A 19,858-nucleotide genomic window follows, 5' to 3' on the forward strand; every position below is an offset into this window, starting at 1 on the left:
TTTAGCAAAGGAAGCAGAAATACTTGCAAGGCTGCTTTGGAAAAGTACTGCCAGATCTGGCTGCAGGATTAACCTGCCAAATGAATCCAGCCTGGTTGGCTTTGTTAGTCCCCTGGTATTTCTGAGACATCAGGCATGGGGTGGGGGGTGCAGTTTAAGGAGGCTGGGGCTCATCTGAATGTGCCCTCCTGTGACAGAGTGGGTGAGATGGGAAAGGATTACACCTCTTTCTTCCTTTTGGTGAGGGTGGGAATTGACAGAGGTCAGGCTGGCTATTGTTTAGAAAGACTGGATGAAGAGGCCCTTCCCCCAGGGACTTGCCTGCATTTTGTCCCCAAACAGTATCATGTTTTGAGGCTCTGCTAGCATGACCTTGATTTTAAAGCTGGATTTGTTATTTGGGCAACTCCCATCTTTCTCTTCTAACAATGAACTGGATATGAGATCTCTTAAAATCATGGATTTTGTAGGCTTAATGTGCTAGGCCATTCTCATGATGGGCCAGTTCCAAGAAACTGGCAGAGTGCTGATGTATCCTTCTGTTTCTTACAGCTATTTGCCGACAGGGCTGTAGTCCCAAGCACGGGTCTTGCAAACTCCCCGGTGACTGCAGGTAAATCAATAAATCATTTCTTTTTTAAATTTTGCTGATTACTCCCTTAACGTAAGAGGGGTCTGACTTTACTGTGCCTGCTCCACTTTTCCTTTGGAGGACAAGAAAACGTTAAAAAAAAAACCTCAAGTAGGCACATCCGAAGCTTATTGAATTAAACCAGCTGTCCAGTGGAATGCACACACTTCGCTCTTGGAAAAAAAAAAACTTATGGGCATTGTCAGTGACTTCATGTATTAACTGTTCTGTAAATTGATAACACTTTTTATAATCTTCCTCTTAAAGGGCTAATGGACTCAGTGGAGGGAGGTGGGTTGGTTTCTTTTGGTCTCCCCCTCCCATGCCTGGTTTTCCGGCTCCCAGCCCTCCCCCATGGTTCCCATCAATAGGCGAAAGTGGAGCATTCTTTAGAATGGGATTAGTGCAATCTCCTGGCCCCTTTGCTGGCGGGAGCCAGGCCGGTGCTGAGAGGTTAATGGCTGTGTTGGAATCTTGTCAGTGAGGCCTGATGAATGTAGACTTTGCTGTGCCCTTTGAAGTCTGTTCTTTTATGGTCCGGGACAATGTGTAAGCAGGGCAGGATGGGGACCTACGACATCGTCACCAGTGCAGTTTTGGGAACTTCTTGAAATGTACATTATGCCAATTTGAGAAGGGCTTGTTTCAGGAAATACTGTTGGTGTGAGGCATTTTTGACACAGTCTTACTCTTTACGCTTCCTCCTCCCACATTTTAAGGATTAACGGGTTTAATGTGACACTGAATGGGTCCTTTGGGCTTGTCACTGTTGCCCCAAAAGGTCCTTTGGTTTGAGCCAGGGGAAGGTAAGGACACATAGTCTAAAACTAGTGCATCTGAAATCAACCTGGTGACTGGGCGCTCTGCACAGAGCAGACTGACTGCAGAGGCCTGGGCTGTGGATCAGTGCCTGCCTTTCCAACAGACTCTCGGCAGTGCAGCAGCTGCTGGCCCGACCGAACTTGCAGAATCACTGTCCACAAAACTCAGCACCGAAAGTGTAATCTCCCCCAATCCACTGGAAACTGTCAAAATGCAGATTCCTGGATCTGGCTCAAGAATCTGTATTTTGACAAACCTCCCACATGATGCTGTTGCTCGGTAGGTAAATTCTGAATATTGCTGCCATATGGAGGATTATCTGTAGCTTTACCTTTCCAGACCCATCACCCCATCTGTTCCCTCTTGTGCCACCAGGAGCCCTAAATTCTGAGGCTTGGTGCTATAGTGGGAATCAAGGCAGCAGGAAGTAAAATAAAAGAGCTTGTCCTTAAGCTATCCCCTGCTACCCTTCAGAATGAGTTTAATTCCTGGAAGACTGAGGGGACTGCATTGGTGTCAGCTGACTACTGCTCACCAGCATTGCTGTCAAGTTTGAGCCGGAATCCACCCTGCCTTAACTCTTCCTAATTAAGGGTGTTCTGGACACAGTCAGATCTGCAGTGCTATTAGCCACTCTGGGCCTGCTCCGAACTCTGATGAGTATCAGCAGAGGCCAACCTCGATTTCTGCTACTGTCATCAGAATAAACACATTGCTGCGCAGGGGAGGGCTGTCCCAGCCAGAACAACAGGCTTTGTTTCCAGAATTTAGCCCTTTCTCTTTCGAAGTCTCACCTCCCACTCCCTGCCCAGACACGCACTGATGCCCTTATTTACTTAAGGTGCCACTTTCCCACACATCATTTGCATCGTCTCCCAACCCATCTTGCCTGCCTGCCTTGAAAAATCAAAACAGAACCTTCTAGCTAAGGAAGTTCAGCTAGTGTCCTGCTCCAGAAATAGTTGAATGGCAAGCTACCTGCAAGTTGTCCTTTGGATTATGTATTACAGAGGTATTGTTTTTTTGTTTTTCTTTTTTTCTTTCCACATGAGAAAACTTTGCTGGTTTTGTTGTTCTCTGATAGACTTAGATTCCTTTTTCTGGGTGCACATGCTTGCTTTATTGCAAGCCTGCCAATAATATCAAACTTAATTATGAATCATCATATGAGGAAAGTCTCTTCAATTTCTCATGAGAACCTTAATCATATATTATTAAACTGGGATAACTTTGTGGATGCCTCTTTTAGGGTCAGTATTTTTATTTGTTTTCTTTTGAAGTCATCTGTGGCCTCTTGTGGTTCCTTTTTTATGCTTGGGGATTCAGCTCTCATTAATTAAGAGGGGAGGTTGGGTCCTCAGCTGCCTCTTCTTGCTTTTATTAGGCAAATTGAAGAGGTGTAGGGATCCTTAATTTGGAAGGGAATAAGAAGACTGTAAGAATATTGCTGTTTCCAAGTCAGTTCCCTTTTTCAAGCTGAGAATATTGGTCTTTACAGAATGGATTCCTCCTCCCAACTGCCCACTAACTTGATTGTCCATTTTTTTGAAAGATTCTAGCAGATAATTTTATTCTTATTTTACACCATTAAGTAGTCACTTGTCATTCAGACTGATGTTCCAGCTTATGTGTACCGAGTCCTGATTAACTCACAGCACACCTTCTGGTGGTTTCTTGTGTTTGGGTGTGGATGCCTTGTTTTCAGAAGTTAGGAATGGTTAGTCAGTATTCTCAGGGGTTAGGTGGATTGTCAGTTGTGGGTGATTAGCTATTAGCTAGATCCCTGTAATTTTCCCATGACAGGCTAGCCTGTCTCCAGCTCTCTGGAAACCAAAGCCTTTCCTCTTTGGGGGGGTGCCTCTTTTCCAGAATTACAGCTGGGTAATGGGGTGTCCATGTCTTGCCAGGCCTGGTTCCTCACTCACCTCACCTTCATCCCATCCCATCCCCACCCCACCCACCCCTGTTTGTTAAAACTTGATTCTTGAGAAGGCAGTTAAAGTTTCAGAGGGCTTGAAACTTGAGGGGAACGTGCTTGAGACCCTGCCCTCTCTCCTACCCAGGTGAAGGTTTATGTTTGTGTTTTTGTTTGGGGATCAAAGGCACCATTTGGCTTCTAAAGAGTCCAGATTAATGAGGCGCTTATGAAGGAAACTTGACTCCCTTCCCCAGTACTAGATAAACTGAGTTGACCTTTTTTTTTTTTTTTTTTTTGCAAAGTGAGAAATAACTATAAAATACATTAGCATGAACAGCCAGAGTCGTGGGTCATAAATTATGTGTAGAATTGGTTCCCAGTGCATTGCTTTCCTCCCTCCCTGCACAAGTGGCGATAGAGATCCTTCCCTTTTCTTTGCCAAAAAGAGGATGGTCCCTCCTCCCAGGCCCTCACCAAGTCCCCCCTGGCTGATTTCATAAAGCCTCATCTTGAGGCCATTTCCTGCTGCACTTGGTGTCTGGTTGCATCTTTGTGTGCTGGGGTCATGACTTGCTGTGCAGACAAAGAGTTGGGTTGAGCTGCTGTGTAAAAATTGTCGAAAGTGCCGCATTTGTGACTTTCACATGGCTATTGTCACCAAGTGTCCTTTCCGATTCCCTGTAGTCTGCCTTCCGAGGCCCTGGGGTTGATTTATTCCACACCCCCACCCTCGGCTCTTTGGTGTGAGCCTGAGAAGAGTTCTCTTGAGAGCCTGAGAGCTCGGTGCTGGCCTCTTCCCAAACAGCTCTCCTTGGGAGTCACTTGGGAGGGGACCTTGGCCTGATGATGAAAATGTTTGTTTAGCGGGAGCCCCCAGACAAACCTAGGGAGCCTGCCATCCTGTCACCAAAAAGCAGAATAGGCCTGGACTTTGCCTTCTTCCCTTTTAATGGCACAGATGTCCCCGAAGCTGCTAGGCACTAAAGGAGGTTGTGCTGTCTGTCCCCAGGTGCCAGTACGGCTGGCAGGGTCTGTACTGTGACAAGTGCATCCCGCACCCAGGCTGTGTCCACGGCACCTGCAATGAGCCCTGGCAATGCCTCTGTGAGACCAACTGGGGCGGGCAGCTCTGTGACAAAGGTAGGGCCTGGGATGTGCTGGGCAGGGGGTAGGCGACGGGATGGGGCAGTGAGAGGTTTGGGGAGCTGAGTGGTTTTCATTTGGGGTTTGCTTATATTTATTTTTCATGTTTTTTTAATATAATTTATTTTTTAAACATCATTTTGTGCCTTTTTCCATCTCAGTTGTAATCCCCGTGGGCTTCCCATCACCAAAGCACCCGTGTGCCATCACCATAGTCCAATGTACTCCTCCCCCCCTCCCATTTTTTATCCCCTTCCCCACCCCACCCCTGTAAATTGTCTCTGGTATATAGTTGTTCATTATTATTTTTTTCCCTTGGCACTTTATGCTCCTGCTGTGAGTGAAACCATCTGGTATTTTTCTTTTTCCTTCTGGCTTATTTCACTAAGCATGATCTTTTCCAGCTCCATCCATGTTGCTGCAAAAGGCATGAGTTTATCTTTTTTTTTTTTTTTTGGTTGCTGAGTAATATTCCATTGTGTATATGGACCACATCTTTTTTATGGATTTACTTACATTTATTTTTGCAAGAACTTTTATTCTTAATCTGTCTGCATGCATCTTTTAACACTATAGTATTTGGGGGGTGGTGGCCTAGACATGCAGCAGGTGTGCGGTCTTTCTGGGCTTCTCTGAATGACTTCTCTGGGGTCTTTTTGGCAGATCTCAATTACTGTGGAACACATCAGCCTTGTCTCAATGGGGGAACTTGTAGCAACACCGGTCCTGACAAATACCAGTGTTCCTGCCCTGAGGGCTATTCAGGACCAAACTGTGAAATTGGTAAGTGGTCCAGGGGAATAAGATGCCTTCAAGTTTTCTGTACATTCAGCTTAGAAACATTTAGGACTCAAAATATCCTGTAGAGTTGATATTTCTGCAGTTCCTCTAGACCTCCTTTGAGATCCTTCAGGTTTGTGGGTAATGCCGACTAGTGTATGGAAGGTGATACCGTCAGGTGCCATCTGATACCATGGCAGCAGCTTTGGGGTGTCTTGGAATGTGGCTGGAGACAGTTTAGCAAGAAAGAGGACTTCCTTTCTTCCCCAGATGCAGCAGGGCAATATCACATGCTTTTATTTTGTGAAACCAGTTGGAGCTGGTGGCCCATGTATGGGATGGGCTTAGGGGGACGGTGCTCTGGGGAGAGGGAGTAGACAGCATAAAGCAGGCAGACTTGCTGACTGGCATCTGGGTGTTTTGCAGCGGAGCACGCGTGCCTCTCTGATCCCTGCCACAATCGAGGCAGCTGCAAGGAGACCTCTCTGGGGTTTGAGTGTGAATGTTCTCCAGGCTGGACAGGCCCCACATGCTCCACAAGTAAGTCTGGGTTGCCCTGGGCCCGAGGTGGAGGCTTTGTGTCTCAGAATACAGGGCTGCAGCAGACATGTGTTCCACATCGGCCTCAGTGGCAGTTTGTTAGGGAGAGACTGTATGCAGGGCATACAGACTGTATGTTACAGGGCAGGGAGAGAAGGGCACCCCTGAACCCTCAAACCTGCCTACTCTAAATAGGTTCTGCCATCTGCAAGATAAGACATAAGAGGTTTAATGGAAAGGAATGTTAATACAATGAGTGTGCAATACAGAAAAGACAAAGAATATAGGTTCTAAATCAAACACCCAAAGTTACCCATCCCCTCGTAGGTAAAAGTCCACCCAAAAGGGACTGACTGGCCCAAAGCAAAGCCTGAAAGCCCGCCACAAGGCTAAAGCACCTTCTGGCGGGGACCTATAGGAAAGAGTCAGAAATGGCCAGACAAGTCTGGGAGGAAAAGAGCAAAATCAAAATCAAGATAAACACTGCCACAGTCAACCTCCCCCAGGGCCCTCACCCACATCTGTTTCAACCAGTCCAGGGCCAACAAGCAAGCACAGTTTCTTCACATGTCTCTCTGGCCCACGTTTCCCCCTCAGGTCATCTTCTGGCTCTCCATCCTGCTTCTTTCTTCCTCAGTCTCCTCTCCAGATTCCTCTCTTTTCCAATCAGTTCCACCCTCCTTCTGGGTGGTGCAGGGAACCTGGAACCTCCTGTTTTCCTGGGGACCACCCTGTTATAATTAGTCTGGCTTTGGGGGCAGGGGGCCATCTGAGTTGACCTTGTGGCCTTTGAACTTAAGTCTCCTGGTATCCCTGTCTGACCGCAGTGTTAGCTTTGTGTCTGCTCCGGGAAGAGACTTACTCATGAAACAGCATGTCCTTTGCCTGTGCCCCCTGGGTGTGTCTCTTCTGAATCCATCACGGTGCTTCTCGCAACCATGAAGGGCTGGCTGCAGGGGACATTGGCACTGCTGAGTTTTGTCTTGAGAGTTGGGAGCCCTGAAAGAGTGACTGTGAGGTCTGTTTGCCATCCAGAACATCCTGAGTGCTTCTCAAGTCTTTGGGCCTCATAGATTCCCTTCAGAACTGGGAAGTCCATATTGTTTCACAAGCCGGGTTTCTGAGGTGCTGTCAGGCCTGAGAACCGCTGTTGTCAGCACTCCAGGAGCCGTGCGGGGTGTGGTGCAGGGTGTGCTTTCTGGGGTCAGATTGCCTGGGTTGGCACCAGGGCCTTCTTCACACCCAACTTGTGGGACTCTGGCCCTGTAATCCCCCACCCAGACCAGAGTTGTGAAGACTGCGACTGGCTTCTCCTAAGTGGGCACTTAGTTAATTGGAAAGCCGTTGTAGGGGTGGGGGATGGGAACTCTGTTATTTTGGGAAAACTGTGAGCAAATGACAATAAGGTTTTCTGCTTGGAAAGATCTATTTTCCTTCCTGTTTATTAGCCAGCGAGAGACTTTTTCTTTAAAAGAAAGTAGAGAGAGGTGTGCCAGGTTACCAGAGGGCCGATGCCCCGGGTATCCAGCTGTCCCTCCCCACCCGCTTAGGTCGGGATTAAATGAACTGGGGCAGTGGGGGATTTGAAGCTAAAATCGGACCTCATCGTCACTGTGGCAACCACTAGAGCAGGTGTCTGGCTCTTAAGGGAAGGCCCTTCATGGGAGGGGTGGGTGGTATTAACTGATCTAATTGTCAAGCAGAATGAGATGAAATTGCCAACCTGCTCCCCTTTTTGTCAAACAGACATCGATGACTGTACTCCAAATAACTGTTCCCACGGGGGCACCTGCCAGGACTTGGTGAACGGATTTAAGTGCGTGTGTCCACCCCAGTGGACTGGCAAGACATGCCAGTTAGGTAAGAGTCCTGCTGCCATGGAGGGCCTTGATAGAGCTGCTAAGGAGGATGAGTGTGGGAGCAGTGGCGTGAGTGAGTTTGCCATCACCCGAAGAAGCAATTTATTATGGCGAGTCCAGCAGGTCTGGGAGAAATAACTCAAAATGCAAATGCACTGGCTCTCAGGCTCGGTGGGAAAGTCGTGGGATTCCTTGAACCATGTCAATCGTCTGTCCAAGGAGCGTTCAGCTGGGTTCCAAACGGGAATGATCTCTTGAGGAATGAGCTGTCTGCATTCTTTTTGCCACATTTAAATCCCAGCAACTAGGCGGTGTGTTGTTGTGCACAGAAATGCCTGACTGGTGGCTTTTGGCTACTCTGTCCGGGCGCTCCTTGTTAACCAGCAGCCGGAAAGTTATCAATTAGCATTCCTTATTGGATAATAGCTAGGGAGAGGGATCAGATGTTCCACGAACAGGGAACCTAGTATCTCTTACTTAGCCAGCCAGCTTATTAAAATGTCTCATTTCAGACAAAAACTCTTATTAGTATGGTATTTGGGAAGGGAGAAGGGAAAATGGGGGGTGGGGGACAGAATTCTTTCTCAATGCTCATCCTTTTCTTTCAGATGCAAATGAATGTGAGGCCAAACCCTGTGTAAATGCCAAATCCTGTAAGAATCTGATTGCCAGCTACTACTGCGATTGCCTCCCAGGCTGGATGGGTCAGAACTGTGACATAAGTGAGTGACCGTTTTGATTGTGATTTTCATGAAACTTGGGGTGTTGAAAGGCAGGCTCCACTTCTGCCTTGACAGTAGGAGGAAAATGTTCTGGAGGGAATGTTTTTGGAGAGGGAGTGATCAAGGGAGAAATGAAAACATATACTTTATCACGCTCATTAGCTGGTAAAACGGCCATATTCTGATAAGGTGCTAAAACAATGATGTGAAGTTTCACTGGCTTGATCTGGATGAATTAGGGAGGGTTCCCACCCAGCTTAATAACCTTATCTCACAGGAAGCACACAGGAAATCTGATTTGAAGCTTTTATCTGTTCTGGGCTGAGAAGGCTTTTCAATTAAGCCCAATTTCAATGTAAATTGCCTCTTTAATATGATGACTTGTTTATTTTTTAGATATTAATGACTGCCTTGGCCAGTGTCAGAATGACGCCTCCTGTCGGGTATGTAAATCTTTGCTTAAATCAAAACCTTAAAGATTGACAACAAATCTTTAGATGTGTGTGACCTGGGAGAGCTCTGTCCCTGCAAGATTTAAAAGTGCAGGTGAAAAATGAGTTTCTGGAAATGTCATTCAAGTACATGTGGCCCAGCCTCCTGGGAGTCACGTTGAAGACATGCGTGGAGAAATTCCTCTTTAACACATTTCAAGAGCTTGGCCTTTGACTGGTTCAGTGAATCAGCTGACCCATAACCTGCTAAACTGCTGAAGATCTGTCTTTGTGGAATACATGGAAAAAAATGCATGTGTTTCTCCCCCCTCCTTCTTCTCCTCCAGGATTTGGTTAATGGTTATCGCTGTATCTGTCCACCTGGCTATGCAGGTGATCACTGTGAGAGAGACATCAATGAATGCGCCAGCAACCCCTGTTTGAATGGGGGTCACTGTCAGAATGAAATCAACAGATTCCAGTGTCTGTGTCCCACTGGTTTCTCTGGAAGCCTCTGTCAGGTGAGTGGCGCTAGAACCTCTGAAGGCCAAGTTATTACAGTGAATATTCCTCCTCCTGCTCCCCCCACTCCCTGCTCCCCACCTCTGACTCTGACTGCGACTCTATGAAATCTGTTAACCTTCTATTGACCAGAGATGCTGCTAAACAAGTGCTCATGGGAGGAGATCGAGGAGTGATTTTTCTTATTCCCCAAGTGTCAGTAGCCTGTCAATTTGATTTTGTGTCCATCGTGTCCTCTGTTTGGGCTCAGTCCCACTCTCTCCTGTCTTTTCAAGTGCTTCCTGGGCAGTCTATAGGACAGAACTGAGTATCATGCAGGGTGTTCTGAGAGAAGCCGATGAAGGCCTCAGTCCAGTGCCTGCTGCCCCAGGGATGTTCAGATCACACCTAGGTTTCACTTTGTTTCCTTTCCCCCTTCCCTGCCACTGGTCTTTGCAGTTGGACATAGATTATTGCGAGCCCAACCCCTGCCAGAATGGCGCCCAGTGCTACAACCGTGCCAGCGACTATTTCTGCAAGTGTCCGGAGGACTATGAAGGCAAAAACTGCTCCCACCTTAAAGACCACTGCCGCACGACCCCCTGCGAAGGTACCTTCCTGCCACCAACCCCTCCCCCACCCCCACCCCGGTCCTGCCTTGCTCCTCCTTTCCCATCAGTCACTGCCCCAGGACAGTCTCAGAAATAGTCTGAGGTGAGGAGGTGGGAAGCCAAGACAGTCTCTTTAGGCCTTCCTGCCGGGAACCTCATGTACGAGTAGGAGAGAATGTGAGGCCACGTTAGCATTCCCTGTATTGGGGTGGGCAGACGCACGTAGCTGAGAAAAGTTCCTCAGTGTACCAGTCAGCAGAACCACTGTCGTGGACACAGCCACAGGAAGGTTCTGTGTCTGCACCGTTGGGTTCCATGACTGGACTTGGGTATAACCACTGAGTGGTTAGAACAGGAGTAGTGCAACTAGAAACGTACTTTAATTTCAGTTCCCTTAAATAACCACCTTTGGCTGCTCTGTGAGGAGCACAGTCTTACAGTTCCCTAAGTTCTTCCTTCCATCTTGCTTCAGTACAAGGAAATACAAGCTGGTTCTTCTTCCTTAGCAAGTGTCCACTAAATTGTGGCAGTGTCCAGGCTAGGACAAAAGGGGACCACAAACACCTAGGCTTCTTGGCTCCATAGGGAGAACATGTTGGGGAACTTTTTCTCTCCCCACCTGAGTCCAGCCTTACCTGTCAGTGTGCGTGGCCTTGCAGGGCCTCTTGACTTCACCCCCATTAGCCGGGGGAGTCTGACTCCAGAAAGCAGGCGTGGTGTGCCCAGCTCCTTGGCTTAGGGGAGACATGTCATGTGGGTCTGTGGCTGTGATCTTACCCTAGTCTGTCTTCCAGTGATTGACAGCTGTACAGTGGCCATGGCTTCCAATGACACGCCGGAAGGGGTGCGGTATATTTCCTCGAATGTCTGCGGTCCCCATGGGAAATGCAAGAGTCAGTCGGGAGGCAAATTCACCTGTGACTGTAACAAAGGCTTCACTGGAACATACTGCCATGAAAGTAAGACCCCTCGCTGGGGAATGGGGCGTGGTGCCCGGTCCTGCTTCTCTCCAACTCGGGGAACGTTTGAGTTTTAAGTCATTTCCTCTGAGACTAGTGAGTGTTTACCACTACATCTAGGATCTAAGCCTGAGGTTCTGCTGAATTTTTGAAATCACTGCTGCCTCTTAGCCAGGAGGTTATTTTTAGAATGTTCTAGAATCCTAATAGTTTGGGTGACCCTGCTTTCATAGGGGTTTCTTCCTCAGCCCCTCCAAATCTCTTCATGTAGGAGGGCATGAGATAAAATAGGACAAGACATTCTCTGGAGGACCCTGTGTAGAAAGACAGTTTGACAGTGGAGTCGTTGAGGGGCTGTTGATTTCCTCAGGAGGCAGCTGAGAAGCCCCAGAATAGTGACTGGCTTTAGCATTTCTTGTCCATCATTTACCTGTTGCTGTTTGTCTTCCTTCACAGATATCAATGACTGTGAGAGCAACCCCTGTAAAAATGGTGGCACTTGCATCGACGGTGTCAACTCCTACAAGTGTATTTGTAGTGACGGCTGGGAGGGAGCCTGCTGCGAAACCAGTGAGTCTGGGTCCTGGGACCGATGCCTCTGGGATGCAGGGGGTGACGTGGGAGAATCGCGCGTCAGCGTGGGCAGTCTGTCTTTTTTAATATGAGCCTCTGGAACTAGATCCCAGAGGGTGCTGCAGTGGGCCAGCTGGGCCATGTCTCACTTGCATTTGTTATAGCTGATGGCCTCAGCAGACAGGGACATGTGCGAATGCTCTATAGAATTAGACTGTTCAGTTAGGATAAGACCTATACTTGCTTGAAGGAAAGTAGTCATCTTTCCGTTCTGATTGCAACTCTGATGTAATTTCTGTGGGAGTAACTTCCCTGCCTAACTAGGGCATGAACAGTGACCTGGGTGGGGTCACGTCTGCTCCTGGAGAAAGGTGCCTGTTCAGCTGGGCTGCTCACTGGTGCTGGGCTATAGGTAGGGGCAATGGGGTTGAAGGTGGTGTGAGTGGGCCTGGAGGGCCTCAGCCCCATATCCTCTCTTCAATTCTAGACATTAATGACTGCAGCCACAATCCCTGCCACAACGGGGGCTCCTGTCGTGACCTGGTCAACGATTTCTACTGTGACTGTAAAAACGGGTGGAAAGGAAAGACCTGCCATTCGCGTAAGTGGTAGCTGGTGGGGACCCTGTCTTTGGATCCCTGTCCTTCTCCCTTTGGTGAGGGGGGCTCACACGGGATTTTCTTCCTTCAGGCGATAGCCAGTGTGACGAGGCCACATGCAACAATGGTGGCACGTGCTATGACGAAGGGGACGCTTTCAAGTGCATGTGTCCTGGAGGCTGGGAAGGAACCACCTGCAACATAGGTAACCTGCTTCAGGGGGGGCTCACGGGGGGACATGTGCACCTCGCAGCTGGGATGCTCTGAGTTTGGGTCTTCCCCCTCCACATTCCCTTGGGATCCTCACGGGGGTGTTCTCTTGTCTTGCAGCCAGAAACAGTAGCTGCTTGCCCAACCCCTGCCATAACGGGGGCACCTGTGTGGTCAACGGGGAGACCTTCACGTGTGTCTGCAAAGAGGGCTGGGAGGGGCCCATCTGTACTCAGAGTGAGTGTCCTTGTCCAGCCTCCCCACAGCTCACGCCCCTGCCCCCACCCCGCTCGCTTGTGAGGCTGCAGGAGCATATCCTGAAACCCTCGGGGACTTGCACTGGAAACCAGAAGCTGCGCTGTTTGATGTCTGCTTCTGCATCACCTGGGTCTGCCCTAATGACTTGATGGGAGGCAGCTCTGACCTAGGCATGAGAAAGTCGCAATGAGATAAGTGGAGACAGATGGCGTCTCCATTCCCAGCTCTGGTCTGACCAGCAGCCTGTCTCCTTCCATTCTCACACCCCTTTCCCACCCCTAGCAGGGCCCCTTCCTGTGTACATGTGTCCCATGGCAAATGGAACAAAGTGGTGCAGGCCTGGTTCCAATTGAGCAGAGGTCTTGGTGCACATTTGGCTGGTGTTAACAGCTTTATCATTTGGGTATTATGGAAATAAGTAGTGGTGTTTCTTAGGGCGGAGACTGCTCGCCTTGTGGAAGGTCTTGCTATTAAATTCTTTTTCCTTGGCAGATACCAATGACTGCAGTCCTCATCCCTGGTAAGCACAACCACCCTTTAAACCGGTACTTGTCTGTTACATGCGTGGGCATCGCGCAGGGAACTTTTTTTAAATGCAGCTCGATTTAGGAGGTTGGGATGGGGCTGCAGACCCTGCCTTTCTAACAAGCTCCCAGGTGATGCCAATCCTGCTGGTCCATAGACCACACTTTAATTAGCCAGGTTGTGTCTTCATTTAGAGCAGAGATTCTCAACCTTGGCAGTGCATGAGAATCACCTGGGGAGCTTTTAAAAGTCCCAGTTCCTGGGCTGCAATGGAGACCTGTGAAATTAGACTCTCCAGGGTTGGGACCCAGGCCATAGTGTGTGCGGCCAGGGGTGAGAGCCAGCGACAGTCACTGCGGTGGATGTCTGTGATTAGCTGGCAGCCAGAGCGAAGGATCGGGAGGTTGGTAACCAAGGTCTTTGCTTGCTTCTCAGTTACAACAGTGGCACATGCGTTGATGGAGACAACTGGTACCGGTGTGAATGTGCCCCGGGTTTTGCTGGACCCGACTGCAGAATAAGTAAGAGCGGCCCCCGGCTAGTTCACCCTGCTCCCATTTTCCCCAGCAGCCTTAGATATTTCACCTTTAAAACAGTTACGGCCACAGTTCCTTAGAGCCTTGACAACTAATCTTCCCCTCTAGCTGACATTAAGGTGCCCCTCAGTGGACCTGGAGGTACCTGCTGTTCCTTCCCTGGGTGGCACAGCCCTCCCTGTTCTAGAGAACAGCGCACCAGCCACACATTTTGATGATTAATCTACTCAGAGGCCCCTAAGGAAACTGTTTTTTGTTGTTGTTGTTTGTTTTTTTCCCTGTGACTAACATGAAATTATGGGCAAATAGATATTAACCACAACTATGCTGGTACAGGACAGAGCTAACGCGAATGGAAAGGGGGGTGAGGGCTGTGGTTTCCAGAGGCTCCTGCAGGCCTTGGAAAAATGATTAAAACAGAAAGGGGGTGGGCGAAGGCAATGCAGTTTTTCAGTCCTTATTCTTTATTTTGAGCTGCCTTTTTTACATGCCCTTTTATGAAGGGAAAAACAAAAGGTGCTAGGATAGTTGGGTTTGTTATTCTTCTCACCAGATTATTTAAAAATTTCCTGATGCCTGAGGTTCCCAGTCTGAGATTGACTGGGCTTGAGCTCTAGCTGGGCATGCACTCTGTGTGTTCCATGTTGCTAAATCAGGTCTTGGCTGACTGCGGCCAGGGGCCAGTTCTGGCCCACTGCCTGTTTTGTAAAGTTCTGTTGGCATACAGCCACCCTTGTAGATGTGCTGTATGGTTGTTTTCATCCTGTGATAATAGAGTTGGGTGGTCAAGATGGGACAACATGGCCTCCACAGTCTAAATGAAATATTTACCATCTGACCCTTTTTCAGAAACTGTGCAGGCCCTTGCTCTAAATCGGAGAAAAAGAAAACTTATTTCACTGCTGCCTCCTGAAATAGCTCTCAGCTGTTTCAGGAGTTAGGCTAATGCTGGTCTTTAGGGGCAGTGACTTGGAGTGGCCTTGGGAGCACTGATCTGTTTGAATGCTGGTTGTATGACAGACTGATCAGCTTTTCTATTGTTACTTCAGTAAACAGAAGAACATTGCAACCTCCCATTGGAGCTTAAACTTGAACCCTGTTTCTCCTAGATATCAACGAATGCCAGTCTTCACCTTGTGCCTTCGGGGCAACCTGTGTGGATGAAATCAATGGTTACCGGTGTGTCTGCCCACTGGGGCTCAGTGGTGCCAAGTGCCAGGAAGGTATGCAGGTCTGGCCTCAGCTGCACGTGTCCTGCAGACCACGCAGGCACTGAAGCTGCCATTTTGAAGGTTTATGAGTTGCTGCTGTGCTCGGAGAGCAGGTGGAGGGGACAGTGGGGAAAGGGAGATTTGAAGGATCTCCTAAACACAGGGCAGTTGTTGGTTTTCCTCTGGCAGCCAACCTCAATTCTGAGAACTCCTATCACTCCCCCTGACATCACATTGGCTGAAGCAGGTCATGTGGCACAAGCAGAGGGGAGGGAAGGCCACTTGCCCATCGTGGGAGTAACTCCTGCCACGTGTCCCGGGGCACGGTGTAATCATTTCCTAACAGGGAGGGAGTGAAGACTTGAGATAGGAAAGGAAACTCCTTCCGCTCAGCGTTCTCCACCTTTCAGTTTCAGGGAGATCTTGCATCACCATGGGGAGCGTGATTCCAGATGGGGCCAAGTGGGACGATGACTGCAATACCTGCCAGTGCCTGAATGGAAGGATCGCCTGCTCCAAGGTAGGGCGGCGGGGCCACTGCAGGCCCCGTGTGTTCTGGAGCCGCTGTGGAGCGTTTCTCCTGAGCTTCCCACCGCCATCTCTCCCCCAGGTCTGGTGTGGCCCTCGGCCTTGCCTTCTGCACAAAGGGCACAGCGAGTGCCCCGGTGGGCAGAGTTGCATCCCCATCCTGGACGACCAGTGTTTCGTCCGTCCCTGCACTGGTGTGGGCGAATGTCGGTCTTCCAGCCTCCAGCCAGTGAAGACCAGGTGTGCGTCTGACCCCTACTACCAGGATAACTGTGCAAACATCACATTCACCTTCAACAAAGAGATGATGTCACCGGTACGGCGCAACACCTTTTTCAGTTGGGGGAGGTGTCTGCTTGGGCTGAGCTGGGGTGTCATAAGCCAGGATCTCGTTCTCCTTCGCCCAAGCAGATTTTGAATGTAGCCTAACTGCCAAGCAAATATCAGCCTTCTTTTCATTCTCCCAACATCTTACATGTGTTTTGATTTTAAATATCATTTTAGGGTCTCACCACAGAGCACATTTGTAGTGAATTGAGGAATTTGAACATTTTGAAGAACGTTTCTGCAGAATACTCAATCTACATAGCTTGTGAGCCTTCTCCTTCTGCGAACAATGAAATACATGTGGCCATTGTAAGTATAAGACCTTTCGCACTTGATTGCAAGATAGTTAACAAGGCAGTGTCCAGAAGGTGCCCGGGTGTGGAAAGCCAGTGTTATGTGCACTTGAAATGCAGTCCAGTCATCCAGAAAAAAATCTACTGTTGACTGTTCCTTGGCTCTCTCGTCTGACGAGTCTTCTTCTTCCAGTCTGCTGAAGACATACGGGATGAGGGGAACCCTATCAAGGACATCACTGACAAAATTATAGATCTTGTCAGTAAACGTGACGGGAACAGCTCACTTATCGCTGCTGTCGCAGAAGTGAGAGTTCAGAGACGTCCTCTGAAGAACAGAACGGGTAGGTGTCTGGTGGGATTTTTGTCCTTCCAGTGATGACTGTCACGTGGATCTTCCACCCTCTGGTAAAACCACCATGTGGGAGTTAGCCCGAGGTTTGTTCCTCAGGGAGCCTCCCACTTCACTGCTGTGTGAGACCCGAGCCAGCTGCCTTGACCAAGACCATGTGGGCAGGTGCAGAATCTGCCTTGACTTTTTCCCACACCAACAAGCTGTGCTCCAGTGAGCAGGGGCCCCTGAAGAAAATTCAGTGATTCCAGATCAGTTTCTAGATCTGAGTGAGCCCAGGACTGTGCCAAGAGGTCCTGGTGTGCTTAAAGGCGCTATTCTAAGTGTCCATCCTGAGACATTGATTTGATAGGTGCCTTGCAGGCCCTGCAGAATGTCCATCTCCAGCACCATTATTCCAGCTGGGTGCGTATGAATGTGTGGCATTTGCTGTCCACGCTTGGATCGTGTTTCTGATAATTCTGAAAACACGATTCTGTAATGAGCTGATTCTGTAATGAGCTGCCTAAGTAGACAGACTCCCCTTGACTGAACCAGATTCTGCTCTCCCCACACAGAGCTGCAGCCCTGCCTGTCTCCAGGGATAGACTGGCAGGTTCTCCAAGGGCCCTGGTCCCAGCACTTGCTTATCTGTGAAGTGTGAAGTGACAATATGCAGCTGTGAAAAGGGACTTGTCCCCACCATGCCCCTTTTAGGGACTATAGACAGCACCACTCACTGTTGGAATTCTCTTATTCCCATGATTTTTTTTTTTTTTTTTTTTTTTTTGAGAGCTAATTGGTTTTGTGCTTGCCTTTCAGATTTCCTGGTTCCTCTGCTGAGCTCTGTCTTAACCGTGGCATGGATCTGTTGCCTGGTGACAGCCTTCTACTGGTGCGTGCGGAAACGGCGGAAGCCCAGCAGCCACGCTCGCTCAGCCTCCGAGGACAACACCACTAACAACGTGAGGGAGCAGCTGAACCAGATCAAAAACCCCATCGAGAAGCACGGGGCCAACACGGTCCCTGTCAAGGATTACGAGAACAAAAACTCCAAAATGTCGAAAATAAGGACACACAACTCCGAGGTGGAAGAGGACGACATGGATAAGCATCAGCAGAAAGCCCGGTTTGCCAAGCAGCCAGCATACACGCTGGTAGACAGAGAGGAGAAGCCCCCCAATGGCACGCCAGCAAAACACCCAAACTGGACAAACAAACAGGACAACAGAGACTTGGAAAGTGCCCAAAGCTTAAACCGGATGGAGTACATCGTATAGCAGACAGCAGGCGCTGCGCCACTAGGTAGAGTCCGAGGGCACTTGGGGCTTGTAGGTCTTTAAAACTGTTGTCATATTCCAGTCTGAGGCTGTTGACTAGAATCCCTGTGTTAATTTAAGTTTTGACAAGCTGGCTTACACTGGCAATGGTAGTTTCTGTGGTTGGCTGGGAAACCAAGTGCTGCGTCTCACAGCTATGCAAAAACCAGTCGAAAGTGCCATGGTGCACACTCGCTCCCTGCAGCCGACACATCTCGGATCAGGCTCCCAGGAGAATGCCCGGCCCCTAGGCCTTGAGCTTCCACTTCTGCCAGGTGTCCCGATGGTGATGCAGTCTTAGGATCATAGTTTTATTTATATTTATTGACTCTTGAGTTGTTTTTGTATATTGGTTTTATGATGACGTACAAGTAGTTCTGTATTTGAAAGTGCCTTTGCAGCTCAGAACCACAGCAACTATCAAATGAGTTTATTATTTATTTTTTTTATTGTATGTTGTTGTTGTTGGGGGAGGGGGGACTTTGATGTCAGCAGTTGCTGGTAAAATGAAGAATTTAAAGAGGAAAAATGTGTCAAAGGTAGAATTTTGTATAGTTATGTAAATAATTCTTTTTTATTAATCACTGTGTATATTTGATTTATTAACTTAATAATCAAGAGCCTTAAAAACATCATTCCTTTTTATTTATATGTATGTGTTTAGAATTGAAGGTTTTTGATAGCATTGTAAGCATATGCCTTTTTTTTTTTTTTGAACTTATTTTCTTATTACGTGTTGCCTATAAGCCAAAATTAAGGTGTTTGAAAATAGTTTAAGACAATATAGGATGGGCTTCTGTGCCTGGAAAACTGGTGGATTTTTTTTTTTTTTTGTACGACGTCAGATGTTTAAAACACCTTCAATAGCATCACTTTAAAACACGTTTTAAGGACTGACTGAGGCAGTTTGAGAATTAGTCTAGAACAAGTTGCTTTTTTTTTTTCTGCTTTAGACTTGAAAAGACAGGCAGGTGATTTGCTACACAGCATTTTAAGGGAACAAGTTGAGCTATGATTTACCGTAGCCAAAAATGAGTGGTTGAGTATCATTAAAATTACAAAATTGTGTGACGTGGGAAACACACTAATCTTATTTTGTAAATTCTGATTTCTTTTCACCATTCATATGTAATACTGAACCACTTGTAGATTTGATTTTTGTTATCTACTGCATTTAGGGAGTATTCTAATAAGCTAGTTGAATACTTGAACCGTAAAATGTCCAGTAAGATCACTGTTTAGATTTGCCATAGAGTACACTGCCTGCCTTAAGTGAGGAAATCAAAATGCTCTTATGAAGCTTAAGCTCAGAAAGGCTTATTATAAAACAGAGTAATTTCATTGGCTCACCATTGAGACCGTGAAGATACTTTGTATTGTCCTGTTAGTGTTATATGAACATAAAAATGCATCTTTGATGTGTTGTTCCTGGCAATAAATTTTGAAAAGTAATATTTATTAAATTTTTTGTATGAAAACACGGAACAGTGTGGCCTCTTCTGAGCTTATGTAGTTCTGTGGGGCTGTCTTAGGCCTCTGCCACCCCACTGCGTCTCTTCTGGTAATTGGGGGATGATAAATCGCCTGCTTGACAGGGGCACAGAGGAAGAACTAAAGCCTTTTCAGCCACAAAATTCATCTGAAGTTCTCAAAAAACCCAGGGGCTGCTGTGAAGCAGGCATGGGGAGAGCCCCATCTTGGGGGCCTTGATTCCTTGTTATTCAACAGCAAGTGTGAATAGGGCTTGAATAAACACCACTGGATTAATGGCCTGTAGTGTGGAGGTGAATTGTTTGTGAGCACTCACGGGAAATGCCCACCACACTAAAAGGGTTTTAAATAGTTTAGAATTGCTATTCTATGATTGATATTCCATGGATGAAGAGGGAGATTGAATGCTTTTTCTTTTTTTTTCCCCAACTACTTGGATTCATTTAATGTTCTGCCATCATTACAGGCCACACCCTCGTGGCTTTTGTACACACTTATACCTCCAGGGTGGTTTCCCCCTGACACAGGAGGTAGTTACCTACCAGGTTTGGGGGTCAGGGCCTATCTGCTCACCTCCTAGTTTCTAGGGAATGTTCCACTCCCAACCTTGAGGGGGCTAGGTGCCTGGCCTTCATGACAGTCCAGAGTCTGCTCCACAGACCTCACCCATAAAGGGCACAGGAGCTGGGTTTCCTCAATGGCTGCTCAGGCCAGGAAGCCAGCATGGCCCTGCCCCCACA

The 19,858-nt window shown here is 48.0% G+C and overlaps 1 protein-coding gene across 1 annotated transcript in view; it reads left to right on the forward strand.

The window, feature by feature from the left end:
* The window catches only part of JAG1 (jagged 1), a 34,748-nt gene extending 15,286 nt beyond the window's left edge, over positions 1-19,462 (forward strand). The window contains exons 4-25 of the mRNA XM_012728356.1: positions 553-613; positions 4,381-4,511; positions 5,178-5,297; positions 5,721-5,834; positions 7,581-7,694; positions 8,302-8,415; positions 8,812-8,858; positions 9,194-9,367; positions 9,807-9,957; positions 10,753-10,917; positions 11,374-11,487; positions 11,978-12,091; positions 12,181-12,294; positions 12,420-12,536; positions 13,050-13,077; positions 13,518-13,603; positions 14,728-14,841; positions 15,240-15,349; positions 15,440-15,673; positions 15,862-15,993; positions 16,171-16,321; positions 17,131-19,462. Of these exons, the coding sequence (XP_012583810.1) occupies positions 553-613; positions 4,381-4,511; positions 5,178-5,297; positions 5,721-5,834; positions 7,581-7,694; positions 8,302-8,415; positions 8,812-8,858; positions 9,194-9,367; positions 9,807-9,957; positions 10,753-10,917; positions 11,374-11,487; positions 11,978-12,091; positions 12,181-12,294; positions 12,420-12,536; positions 13,050-13,077; positions 13,518-13,603; positions 14,728-14,841; positions 15,240-15,349; positions 15,440-15,673; positions 15,862-15,993; positions 16,171-16,321; positions 17,131-17,588 (2,963 nt within the window). The 3' untranslated portion in view covers positions 17,589-19,462. The remainder of the gene's footprint in view (positions 1-552; positions 614-4,380; positions 4,512-5,177; positions 5,298-5,720; positions 5,835-7,580; positions 7,695-8,301; positions 8,416-8,811; positions 8,859-9,193; positions 9,368-9,806; positions 9,958-10,752; positions 10,918-11,373; positions 11,488-11,977; positions 12,092-12,180; positions 12,295-12,419; positions 12,537-13,049; positions 13,078-13,517; positions 13,604-14,727; positions 14,842-15,239; positions 15,350-15,439; positions 15,674-15,861; positions 15,994-16,170; positions 16,322-17,130) is intronic.
* The last annotated feature ends 396 nt before the right edge of the window (positions 19,463-19,858 follow it).

The sequence above is a fragment of the Condylura cristata genome, unplaced genomic scaffold (assembly GCF_000260355.1).
Source record: "Condylura cristata isolate star-nosed mole 26May11 unplaced genomic scaffold, ConCri1.0 scaffold00022, whole genome shotgun sequence".
Taxonomy (NCBI): domain Eukaryota; kingdom Metazoa; phylum Chordata; class Mammalia; order Eulipotyphla; family Talpidae; genus Condylura; species Condylura cristata.